Raw genomic sequence first — 12,952 nt, forward strand, 5'->3', positions numbered from 1 at the left:
TCACTCTCATTTGATTATCACAAAGGGGGTTTAAAGTGTAGTCATGAAAACAATAAAAACTCCTGTGAATTTTGTGTTAGGGAACTTGTGTGTTAGGGAATTTTGTGTGTTAGGGAACTAGGGTCAGCTAGTATTTTCCCTTCCTTCTTGCATTGACATTCTCATGATCAACCAACTCTCACTTAACTCTGTTATCTTATTCTCACAATTTCGTAAAATCTGGGTGGGATCTACAGAGCAATATGGGCCCTGAAGACATGTTATGCGTACACACAATGATTAAGTATCCTTGATTTCTTTCTTTTTTTTTTTTTTTTTTTTTTTTTTCCTAACTTGCCTTCCATTGTCAGGGACAGCAACTGCTAAGCTCAGTCCGAGAGCTGTTTTATCATTTCAGGTTGGGATACAATCACAGTGTCTGTTATCTGTCTAGCTTCTATTTTACCCCTCCCGCCTCTTATATGTCTTTACTATATGACCCCATTAGTCTCAACTTAGATTAACTTGCTAGATATCCTTTACAGTCCAAGGGTCAGGAAAGGAGACCCATCTCTGTTCAGTTCATTTTAAACTAAGAATATGTTTGTGGTCTCTCTTGTGTAGAATTTGAAATTGGCAAACCAGTGATGACCCAATATTGTGGTTTTATCTTAATATATCCTGGGACTTTGCTGTCTTGAAACATCTAAGGGCAAATCTGGAAAACTTCTGGGCTGACCAGATGGCATCATCTACAGGAAGATGAAGCTTACATAAGACAGGCATAATCCTTGACTCTTTCCCAAAACTGTACCAGGAAGATACTAAAAATCCACAGTAAGGACCTCAAGAGAAGACTTCTCAGGCACTTATGAAAAGTCCCTATGGGCAAACCCTTGGCAATCGAAGTACAGACCCTGATCCCACCCCTAGATCATTTTAGGGAAATTGTAACCAAGGACTGAAAAAATCCTGGCCTGTAAAAATTCAGGTTGAAAGGAGATTAAATAAATAGATTCGAACAGTTACTCTGTGGAATTATTAGGAAATAAAATGCTCCCAGGGAAAAGCACTGCTAGCCAATATTCAGTCATTTCAGCACTTAGAAATTATCTTTGGTGTGCAAGTAATAGACTTAAAATTACTTTTGAAATCTCTCCAAGACTGTCCCTCCCACTCAGGCTTCATGTTACCATCTAGTGAGTTAAGTTGTGAAAAGTCCCAAGTTTCCTTTAATGTAGTTTTTCGGGCTAAAATGCCAGACACTTTCTAAGTTCACATTCCACTTTGGCACTTATGATATGTGGATGTCAAGTAACCCTTTCCTCATGCAATATGCACAACAGAACCAAAACTCTGTAGGGAAAAATACCCATCTCAGGACGCTTGGAAAGACCACAAGAATTAAAATATTGCCTCACGAAGGGGACAAAGCAAGCTTGGTCACAGGTTAGCTTTTACAAAGGAAGAATATGTAACAGGACACCTCTACAGAAAGAGTAGAACTAACATTCTCAGGCACCTCTTTGCAGTCCATTGTCATCTCAATGACATCACTGTACACATCAAGCTCAACCTCCTGCCACATGGACCCACTGTTTATAGAGTAGAATGATGATGGGAGATAGCATTTGGAGTAGAAATAAACAGCAGATAATAATCCATAATTGTTTTTAATCTTGGGGATGAATCACCCTCAGTTTATTTCCAAATTTCTTCTGTCATCAGCTGTTCATTTCTTTACTTTGAAAATCACCAGATTAACACTGCCAAAGGCAGGTAGGAAATGATCCAAGAGGACAATTCTGAGGTATCACATGGTGAGTTGATGAGAAACCAGGAACAAGACAATCCTCAGGAAAGTCTCTTTTTTGTCCCAGCAGAGGCACCAATGTGTGAACCTAATTCACACTTTCTTTATTCCAATTAGGTTGTTTTTATATCAGTGTAATTTTAGAATAAGACTTGGTGGGGATTATTCATTTCCTGGGAAATTCTGTCCATGATTTTGCAAGATATCCAAATAGGTCTAATGCCAAAATTCATTTCACACCAAGAAACTATGTTCTTTTTACTTCACTTTCTTACTACTTTCATGTATCTTTTTATTCTCAAAGTCTTCTTTCTGTACAATGAATTTCAGAGCAGAATGGCCAAACGGATATTCTAACATCACGAACATAAGAAATGTGATCTATTTAGATGTGAGCTGTCAAAACCTGGGTGAATCTCCTCTGTCCATCAATCTACCAGGGTCTTTAGATCTGTAAAGTGTAAACTTGCTATTTTATCTATATTTTACTTGTCTTCTTTGAGCTGATTGGGGTCTTAAACCCATTTATCCTCTAACTCCTCCTCTGGGTTGGAAAGAGGAGATTGGAATCCAGATGTTCTCCCTAGAAACCCACTCCAAGTCACAGTCCAACTGCTACAGAAAGATGGAGGTCTCAGACTGTCCCCAGCATCCTCTTAAAAACACAAGGCTGCAAACTCAGATTAGTAGCCACTCACTTATGTCCGAAAACCATTCCCGAACTCAAATTTACTCTTTACGCTTGTCTCAGATGATGTCTATATAGGCAGCAAAGTAGAAAGTTCCACCTAATAATCCCACCTAATAATTCAGGACCAACACATATAGTTTTCATTTGAAATCTCCACATAATTTAAGAAACAGACAAAAAATATCTGGCTGAGTGCCGTTTTCCCCTTTGCTTTGATTTTGTGGGCACAATCATAAATGTCTACTACTAGTGAGTTTTCAAATGAGTGGGGCTCAACCTGGAGTTCACTGGATAGCAGGGAACTATTTATTGTCTTGTTTTTGGTTTAGCTAATATATTTGCAAACATTATCAAGATATCCTGCCATAGCCACAACCCTTCTAAAACACGCAGATTAAATGTCGATTTGTGACAAGTGTCCACATACTCATTCATGCTAGATGATGGGACTCTGTATGGGGCGGTGAGGGCGAAAGTTTGTCCCAAGTCCTCCTGGAAAAGTTTCCCGCGCCCCCAGATTTTCACATTAGCTAAAATGAGTGAGCATCAGCTCCTGACGCATTCGGTCAGCCTCTAGGTCCAGGGACTCCATGTGCTCATACTCTTCCTCAGGGGGCTGTTCCATGGGTCCTGTCATTGGAGAGGACCAAACATCCATCCCATGCTCCAGGGAGATGTTGTGGAGGACGCAACAAGCCAAGATAATGTGGCTGGACTTTTCTGGTGAGTACTGCAGTGCCCCTTTGGATCCATCCAGGCAGCGGAATCGGGAACAGAGGGTTCGGAAGGTCTTCTCAATCACACTGTGAGTAGCAGAATGGGCCATATTATAGCGATATTCCGCTGGAGTTTCAGGAATGTGAAGGGGGGTCATGAGCCAAGTACGGAGAAAGAAGGAATTGTCACCTGTGGGGAAGGTCCAAAGAAACAATAAGTCATTCTAATTGGAATACAAACAGAAAGGAAAATCTAGGAACATATATAGAGAATGGATGCAACAGACTCTGGAGCCACCATGCCCCAGAAAAACCAAGAGGGAAATGTTGTGGTAAAAAGAAGGCATGCTAGGATCACGAGCAGTAAGACATGGGTCTTGGCTGGAAATATCCTTGGTTTAAACCAACACAGAAAAAGGCTGACAGCTTTTTGACAAACAAACAAACCAACAAACAGCCAAGTCTGAAAAAAATGTGGGAAGAAGGTGAAGGCACTGAAGGAAATAAAATCCCTGACTTTCTACTCAGAGATCTTGTTCTTTAATAAAAGATTAGGGGGCACCTGGGTGGCTCAGCTGGTTGAAGGTCCGACTTCAGCTCAGGTCATGATCTCGCAGTTTGTGAGTTTGAGCCCCGTGTCAGGCTCTGTGCTGACAGCTCAGAGCCTGGAGCCTGCTTCCGATTCTGTGTCTCCCTCTCTCTCTGCCCCTCCCCTGCTCACTCTCTGTCTCTGTCTCTCTTGAAAACAAACATTAAAAAATAATTTTGAAAAAGGTTAGTAAAAACTATCATATAGCAAGCAAACCTTCAAAATCTCCAAAGAGAAAAAGTACAAGAGAGAAAGAGTTCTTCCAGGAAAGCTCCAAACACTTGTGAGGAAAATTTCTAACCTTACCATTACAGTGTCAGGTCTGAAAGCACTACCTACAGATTTCAGAGTGCATATCTCATGGGCAATAATCATTCATCCTCCCAGTGCTAAGAACAAGATCAAAGTCCCAGCACCTGTGGCAGAGATCAGAACTCAGGTGTTCCTAGATATTACATTCGTTAGAACCGTGCTTTGTAACAGAAACTGGTAGAATTTCGCATAAATACAATGATACAAATAGTAACAGCAATAAGGAAATCAGATCATAAGTCAGTTAAAATAATATATGCAAGGCATTTTCCTAAGGTGACTTGCTTATCAAATGATCTCAGGCAACGCTAAGAACAAAATACAATACAAGGCTGGGATGCAATGTCCTGTTACAACAGTACAATGTTTCTATAATGCTTAATTGTCCTGACTCACTACAGCCGGCCTGGGGGATGAAATGTCTCACACAGAGGCACAACCCCTTAGAAATCTGAGACAACTTGAGAGTACCAACTTGCACAATAGCTGTGTTCCTGACCCACTATCAGTTTTGGTATGTTGTTATGGACGGTTCAGAGAGTCGGGGCACTGTCCCAAAACATACACAATTCCTTTCTCTCAGAAGCTTACCTTTTAAAGAACTGGATTAACTTTATTTAAAAAAATTTTTTTAGGGGCACCTGGGTGGCTCAGTCAGTTAAGCATCCGACTCTTGATTTCAGCTCATGGTTCATGAGAGAAAGGAGTTGTGTATGTTTTGGAACAGTGCCCTGACTCTCTGAACAGTCCGTAACTACATACCAAAACTGATAGTGGGTCAGGAACACAGCTATTGTGCAAGTTGGTACTTCTCTGCATTTGTTTATATTGTATCTGCACTCTCAGTGTGGATTGGGATTCTCTTTCTCTCCCTCTCTCTCTGCCCCTCTCCTGCTTGAGCTCTCTCTCAAAATAAATAAACTTTTAAAAAATTATTTCTTTTATTATTTTTTAAAAGATTTTATTTTATTTTTTAATGTTTATTTACTTTTGAGAGAGAGAGAGACAGAGCGAGAGCAGGGGAGGGGCAGAGAGAGAGGGAGACACAGAATCTGAAGCAGGCTCCAGACTCTGAGCTGTCAGCACAGAGCCTGACACGGGGCTCAAACCCACCAACCATGAGATCATGACCTGAGCCGAAGTCGGACACTCAACCAACTGAGGCACCCAGGCACCCCTAAAGATTTTATTTTTAAGTAATCTCTACATCTAATATGAGGCTCGAACCCACAACCCCAAGATCAAGAGTTGCACGCTTTACCAACTGAGCCAGACAGGTGCCCCACCCCACCAAATTTTTTTTTTTAATGTTTTTACTTACACATAATTGACATACAACATTGTATTATTTGTAGGTGTACCGGATTAGCTTTAAATATTTAAGAAGCCTCATAATAACATTTCAAATTTTACATTTAGTTGACTTCCTCCTTAAGTACAAACTATCTTAGTTGAGCTCCACCTACTAAATACTGAATTTAAGAAACTGATGCTGAAAATAATAATGAAAATAGTATCAGTGACTCATTGAATACCTACTATGTAGCAGGCAACGTGCTGGGCACTTCAAAAGTATTATTCCTTATTATCCAATCCCAACTCTGCCAGGTAAGATATTACTGAACTCATTTTATAAATGAGAAGATCAAAATATATGTCAGCCATCCTCTGATATGCCAGGCAAAGGAAAGAGAAGGAGCTGGTCACTAAACACTAATGTCAGACTCAGAGTCAGGAAAACAATGGGGTAATGCTGTAAAAGAGAGTAAGATAAACATTAAGATGAATGCCAAGGCACAGAGATACTAAATGGTATTTGTTAAACGTTTCTCTAAGAAATAGTATGAGCATTAGATGTGGAGACATAAAAAACAAGCTACTTAATGCAGACCTTTCATAAAATGCTCCATCGTTATTAACTGGTTATAATCCAAGCACCACTGAAAATCAGACACTCAGGAGGGGATTAGGATCAGAATTGTTAAACAGATTACAATTGCTTACATGATCAGTCATCCACAAGACATTCTGGCAGATCTTACCCAAAGCTGCTTAACAATACTAGGCCAAGAGCTGAAGAAATAAGAACTCAGGCTGAATCGTTTGCAGTACATTTAGAGAAGAGGAATTAGGTAATGCAGTTCTGAAGGGAGACATGAGAATGACACGAAGGGATGACCCCCATGGTGAAAATATGCTAAACACACACACACAGGATCTCCCATACACCCCTTTGATGAAAACACTATTCTGAATTTTGTCATTTTTCCCCATTTGTTTATATTGTATCTAAGCAATATAATATTGCTCTTGGTTTTAAATTTTTATAAAAATGATTTCATACTAAAAACAAAATATAAAACAAATTAAAAACAACAACAAAAGGAATCTGGTTAATTCTACATTTGGCAAACAGAACTATTCCACAAATCTAATGGCGTTAAGATACAATCAGCCTTATATATATATATATACATTTATTTTGAGAGAGAGAGAGCATGAGCAGGGGAGGGGCAAAAAGAGAGAAGAGAGAGGATCCCAAGCAGGCTCCATACTATCAGTGCAGAACCCGACATGGGGCTTGAATTCATGAACCATGAGATCATGACCTGAGCCAAAACCATGAGTTAGATGATTAACTGACTGAACCACCCAGGTGCCCCTACAATCAGCCATCTTCTCTTTTTTAACATCTTGCCATTCTTCTAATCCTGCCAATCTTCCCCTAAATTATTACCCCATATTATCCCCACAACTTTTAGATACCAGTGTTTTCTAAATTTATCTATTTGTATGAATCATTTGAGGGATCTATTAAAAAGGAGATCTAGAGGCTTTCTTTGAAGATTCTCACTCCCAAAGTTTGATGTGGCCCCATGACGTGTATTTTTAATAAATTCTCCGGATAACTCTTGATTTGGAAAATTTGTGAAACACTGTACTAGTTCAGGGCTCTTCACACTAGTTTTCTTGTTAGAGTTCATGGAGGCTTTGCAAGGGGTATGTGCTAGAATTGCTAGTATTAAGAGAATCAATTTCCACATGGGTATATTTTTCTCATCCCTAGTGCCTACCTAGCATGTAGCCGGTACCAAAACCGGCTTAATAAACATTTTTTCAATGTTGTTGCCATATCCATCTCTCCCACTGTCACTCTTCCTGTAAAGAAGGGAATCAGAAAAGTATATAAAAGTTTGTCAGAGTTGGGATGCCTGGATGGTTCATTCATGACGGCATGCGACTGTTGATCTCCGGGTCATGAGATCAAACCCTGTGGGCGTAGAGCCTACTTAAAAAAAAAAAAAAAAGGCAGTTTTTCCTTATTTCCAACTATGTCCTGTAAACACCTCAAAAAACTAAAGCCATATTTCCAACTGAATCTGGGGTCCCAAGGGGTGAAGGAAAAGGGAGTAAGTAATTCCTACATGACCTTGAGGTCCTTAGCAAAGGGAGTATTTGCTGAATAGAGTTAATTCTTCATGTGACCTAGTTTTAAAAGTTAACCACAAGTGGCTTAGATACTCTGCCTTAATTTCCTCATCCACAAAAATGTTGGTAATATTAGTATTTAACTCCTTAAGAGTTTTTATAAGGATTAAGTGAGATAATCTAATGCAAAGTGCTTACAACATTGCCTGACAAATTCTAAGTGCTCAGTATGTTTTAGCTGGCTTTATAGTAGAGGTACCAAAGTGATTTCGTAAGAAATGAGCTTGGAACCAAGAAGTCTCACAGCTGCAGAAGTAACTAGATGAGATACGTGCAAAACAGACTTTCTTTCATGTCTTGGTGTGACTTGTTTGAAAAAAAAATCTTTGAGGGGCGCCTGGGTGGCGCAGTCGGTTAAGCGTCCGACTTCAGCCAGGTCACGATCTCGCGGTCCGGTCCGTGAGTTCGAGCCCCGCGTCAGGCTCTGGGCTGATGGCTCGGAGCCTGGAGCCTGTTTCCGATTCTGTGTCTCCCTCTCTCTCTGCCCCTCCCCCGTTCATGCTCTGTCTCTCTCTGTCCCAAAAATAAAAATAAAAAACGTTGAAAAAAAAAATTAAAAAAAAAAAAAAAAGAAAAAAAAACTTTGAAAGTTCAAAAAAGGCACAAAGTGGGATTAAGATAAAGGTCTGGTAGGGTAAAGAGAAGGTGGTAACTGAAGACGGTGTGTAGAAGCAAGAACTCAAGAAAATCAGAGTTCCAAGACGTTGCATGTGGTACCCCAGCAGCCTTAAACCAATCAGCGTGACAGCAGTCTCTTCCCACTTGGAACATGGGAGAAATAAAAGGATATCAAAGAGAAATAATTCCTGAGTGCCTATTTCATGTTGAACACTGTTATAAGTACATGCAGTGCAGATATGATCAGTGGTTTTGAAAGAGAGGTCTTCCAATCATTCAGGTTTCTTTTTGTCTCTCACATAGTATGTTGTATAGAAGATAACCTTTGTCCTACTGCTCATATAAGAGTAGTGCTTTAAAACAAACAAAGAGAACTAAGCTGCCAAGCTCAAGGGTATTATCGCTATTACCCAACCACATTCCTCCCAGCTGTGCAGTCACCTCAGTGTGCACTGCTCGGTTTTGAATGGGTTCGTGTCCTACTTACATCGTTAAGTCAGGCTTCCCAACAGCATTTGGGCAGATCTGTGAAGTGAGTTCCCATAAGAACTGTGTAAGTGCACTGCTATCATTTTCATAGAGACACCACAGTGTCTTATATCACACAAATCTTATATTTGCACAATACTTTATAGTGAACTCTCGTATATATCACCTGATCTTAACAAGAGGTATTACTACTGTTGGCATTATTTTTAACATTTTACACATAAGAATTCAGGCTTAGTTGTATGGGTGTACTGTATTTAACCAGATCTGTACTGATTAAATATTTTGGCTGTATTTAAGGGGAATGTTTTTGTAGGGTTGTTGTTGCTTTTGTTTCCAACTATAAAACACTGCTGCAATGTTATTTTATTTCACATCACCGCTACTCATATTTATTTATTGAATACACTTTCTTTGTGCTTATTTTATTTTTGAGAGCGAGAGAGAGAAAGAGACAGAATGAACAGGGGAGGGGCAGAGGGAGAGGAGAACAGAGAATCTAAAGCAGACTCTGCACTGACAGCAGAGAGCTGGATGCCGGGCTTGAACTCACGAACTTTGAGATCATGACTTGACCTAAAGTCAACCACTTAACTGACTGACATACCCAGACATCCCAACTACTGTTCTTATTTATGAAGAAATGCCTCAAGATAAATCCTTAGAAGTGAAGATCTGGGTCAAATGCTATGTTTTAAAATGACGTTTCATGAATGTCTTTTTAAGTGTTGATTAAAAAAAAAAAAATTAAGGCTCAGAGAGTTCTCACCTGAGGTCTTTTTTTTTTCAAGAGAGAGTGCAAGCCGGGGAGAGGAGCAGAGGAAGAAAGAGAGAGAATGAGAGAGAATCCCAAGCAGACTCCACGCTCAGCACGGAGTCCAACACTGGGTTTGACACCACGATCCTGGGATCATGACTCAAGCCAAAATCAAGAGTCAGATACTAAACTGATTGAGCCACCCAGGTGCCCCTGACGTCTCATTAAAAAAAAGGACAGGACCGAGACTCAGGTCTATAGACTCTCAAATTTCATTCTACTCTGCTACATAATTTTTCTATAGCTACAAAATGAAGCATTCACACCTGCAGACTTACCAAGCAGCCAGCTATCTTTGTGCATTCCGGCTTCAAACTGACTACTGAGGGAGGATTGCTGCAGCACAGCATAGTCCTGTAGGCTACCTGGCCAGTTGGTCTCCACAGTCATTAATGCCCCTCTGATGTCACACACCATCAGGCAGTTTAAAGAATGCAGACCTTTGCGGTTCACATAGGAGAGATCTTCAGCATTTGGTGCCTTGATTGCCACATGGATACAGTCAACCACCCCTATCACCCCTGGCATCCCTGCCAACCCATAGAATTCATCCTTCACAGCCTGCATGGAGGCTTCATCAGCTGGGAAGCGAATGAACTGTGTGGCTCTTTCCACAAGTGCTTCAGTGACATTGGCAACACATCGGCTCATAGATGCCTGACTGATTCCAATAGCGTCTCCCATCCGAGTCTGGAAGGAACCTGAAGTGTAGAAGCCCAGTGCTGCAAGGATTTGTGTCTCTGGGCTAATAGCCCTGGATCTCTGAGTAGGTCTAGAAAGACTCGCCCCTAAGAGTTCCACCAAGTAATAAATGAACTGTCGAGGAAACCCATACATGGACATCAAATATTCATCGGTCACATCATCCAGCTTAAAGCGGTCCAATGTCCGGTGACCTCGGCCATACAACAAGAGATCACAGTCAAGCACTGTTATTGGTATAGCCATGGTACATGCAAATGTGATCTCTCCTTCCCTCTGCTACTTTTCCTGAATTCCTCCCAGTGAAGATGTTGGTGCAAGAAGGTATTTAAAGAAGTGTCAGCATTCAGCAGCTAAATGGTTCAGCATCCATCAGTTAAATGGTTCTGGCATTTGTAATCTTCTCTCTGTAAAGGTTAGAAGAAAAAAGCATTAGAAACCGACCAAAGGCATCAAAGTGATTCAAAGGCTACAACAGTTCCTTTTCTCAGATTTCCATTCTGTCCAAGCAAAAGGTGCTACACCTGTAACTGGGTTTTTCTCCACTAGCTCATGGCTGCCCAATAGGCTCACTTTGGTTTGAAAGATAATAGTTGTTTCTTATGTAGCAGAGCAGCTCCCTCACTGCTATCTATTGAAAGTCAGCCCTCAATACAAGGGTTTGTAAGAAAGAAAAAAAAAGAAAGAAAAAAGAAAAAGATAGATAGATCATGGAAGTTGATTTTGGTGGCTCACTTAATGCCTGGCATTTGAACTGGTTAAAGCAAAAGCTTAATGTTGGAGGGGCGCCTGGCTGGCTCAGTCTGTACAGCCTGCAATGCTTGATCTTCTGGTTTTAAGTTCCAGCTCCAGGTAGAGTGTAGAAATTACTTAAAAATAAGATCTTAAAAAAAAAAATGAATGGAGGCGACAGCATAAGTTATCCTTAAGGTAAAAGAGGTCTGCTCCTAACTACACAGGTCACGAACTAGCTGATATAAGTCATAACTATTCAGGGCAGGAATTGGTTCCAGCGGGTTTCATTATCCAAGCCCTCTGGTTCCACCTGTTAAGTACAAGATGGACGTGAGGGGTGCTCAAACCAGTCTAACAAGAGAGGAGGGGCAAAAAACTACCCACAGCCCAGACTGGTGGACGCAGGTCATATGCTTTAACAACAGGCTTTCCCTTCTCCCCACTAAATCCAAATCTTGAGGCTGAGGACCAGAAAGTAGGGAAGACCACACAGATTGGAAGGTAGGCTCAAAAAGAAGATCCTGGAATAGCTAGAGCTGGGAGGCGACACTGCCGCTTTTAAAAGGCACCTCAGAAACTTAGAAGTCTGATTACGCTGGCCACTCAAAGTCAGCCAAGGCCCATCACCCACCTCTCCGCGGCTGCCAGGTTACCAGCATTCCCCACCCACCCACCCAGCCCCGTCCTGCCCTCCTCCGGAACCGGCGGCCTGGCACTAGCCGCCACGGCGCTCACCATAGGCACCGCCCCCCTTGCGTCAGCGTCCTCCCTACGCCACATCTCAACTGCCGTTGCCACCACTACGTGCGGAAAGGCGGCGCACATTCCACCCCCGGCCCAAAAGTTCTCGCCCTTTCAAGGACCCCCCTCTTTACGCCTTATTTCCTTCAGAGACACGTGGAAAAATTGGTGAGAAAGATTTATATGAAAATATAATCACCTTTTTTTGTAATTCGAAGGAAAGAGATGAAATAGGGCGTCCATACCGTAGCGAAAGTGCGGATGAGGTTAGGCAGCTGTATTTCACCCATAGCCCTCTTGCTCCCCCCGCCTTCATCCGAGCGGATGAAAACAAACACTAACGATGGCGGCGCCGGGAGGGGACCGGCTGCTGGGCTTAAGGCAGGAGTGATCGCTTGAGCTGTGAGGGCACTCTTGAAGAACGCCGGTCAATGTGAGTGCGACAACTCGCGCAATTCTGGGAGTGAAACACCCGGGGTCCACGAGCCACGAGCCTCCTGAGGCGTTTGGTATCTATCTGCGACCCCTGCTGTCACTGCAGCTCCGGAGCGCCGAGCCCTCAGCCAGGAGGCGCAACTGGCCGGCCCCAGGCCCCGGCCTCCGTAATGAGAGCCTCGAGCCATTCTCTGTGTCGCAGCTTTGCAGGTACTAACTTTAGTGGGAATACCCCCAGATCACTCAGCGCCCCCGGGTGGGAGGCTATGGATCTGCGGCCTTTCCGGTACCTCCTTGTGAAGAAGCAGCTGGGTAGCCGCAGTACAGTCACCAGAGCTTTATTTGGGAAGTAGAGTTGGTGTAGGCCCTGTTGGCTCTTGATGGCTCCTACTTTTAACAGAAATCCCCAAAGCTTTTGTCTCTACTTTCTCCGCTCTTTGGGTTGTGTTGTAAGGCTTTTTGAGGTAATTGTGGAACCGTAACTCCGGGGTTGGTACCAGTTCGAAGGAGGCAGGTTTCCATTCAATCAAGATTTGTTGAAAGAAAAAAGAAAAAAAAAAAAAAGGATTTGCTGAGTGCCAAATATGCACTCTGCGTGTAGGTGAGGGTGACTGTTGACTAGTGAAAAAAGGGACCTAAAGTTCACGACTATCTTCTTACTGTCGTTGGAACGACCTGTGGAAACCTGCGATCCATTCTCATTTAATAAATCTCTGGGTAAGTGGCTAAGCACCTTTTTTGGGTTCATCACTAACTTGTCTACGTTTTCACTTTTCAAGTCAGTTAGTTTCCAGTTTGCCTTGTCAATTGAGCGTAGTATTTCACT

General features: G+C 42.1%; 2 protein-coding genes across 12 annotated transcripts in view; one reads left to right on the top strand and one right to left on the bottom strand.

The window, feature by feature from the left end:
* Positions 1-1,633: 1,633 nt before the first annotated feature.
* HARBI1 (harbinger transposase derived 1) lies at positions 1,634-12,065 on the bottom strand. 3 transcript variants are annotated; one of them, XM_058688834.1, is made up of 3 exons: positions 11,937-12,065; positions 9,792-10,622; positions 1,634-3,389 (listed from the first exon to the last, which is right to left on the bottom strand). In XM_058688834.1, the coding sequence occupies exons 2-3, from the start codon at positions 10,459-10,461 to the stop codon at positions 3,010-3,012; spliced, it is 1,050 nt and encodes a 349-aa protein (XP_058544817.1). In that variant the 5' UTR covers positions 10,462-10,622; positions 11,937-12,065; the 3' UTR covers positions 1,634-3,009. The 3 variants fall into 3 exon arrangements, with proteins under 3 accessions (XP_058544817.1, XP_058544816.1, XP_058544815.1); XM_058688833.1 differs by lacking the exon at positions 11,937-12,065 and adding an exon at positions 11,686-11,771; XM_058688832.1 differs by lacking the exon at positions 11,937-12,065 and adding an exon at positions 11,582-11,679.
* The window catches only part of ATG13 (autophagy related 13), a 54,592-nt gene continuing 53,641 nt past the window's right edge, over positions 12,002-12,952 (top strand). For 2 of the 9 annotated variants that reach the window (XM_058688819.1, XM_058688822.1), the window contains exon 1: positions 12,033-12,336. The gene's annotated coding sequence lies outside the window, so the exon portion shown is untranslated. Of the gene's footprint in view, positions 12,337-12,727; positions 12,844-12,952 lie in introns of all 9 variants that reach the window. The other 7 variants (XM_058688824.1, XM_058688827.1, XM_058688820.1 and 4 more) reach the window with 6 other exon arrangements.

Source organism: Neofelis nebulosa, chromosome 10 (assembly GCF_028018385.1).
Source record: "Neofelis nebulosa isolate mNeoNeb1 chromosome 10, mNeoNeb1.pri, whole genome shotgun sequence".
NCBI classification, from domain to species: Eukaryota; Metazoa; Chordata; class Mammalia; order Carnivora; family Felidae; genus Neofelis; species Neofelis nebulosa.

What these genes read in the sequence shown, in the direction of transcription:
- HARBI1 (XM_058688834.1), bottom strand. Translation starts at nt 10,461, where the DNA reads ATGGCTATACCAATAACAGTGCTTGACTGTGATCTCTTGTTGTATGGC. An exon ending in CAAAGATAGCTGGCTGCTTG is followed by an intron (nt 3,390 to 9,791) that starts GTAAGTCTGCAG and finishes CCTTCCCCACAG; the next exon opens with GTGACAATTCCTTCTTTCTC.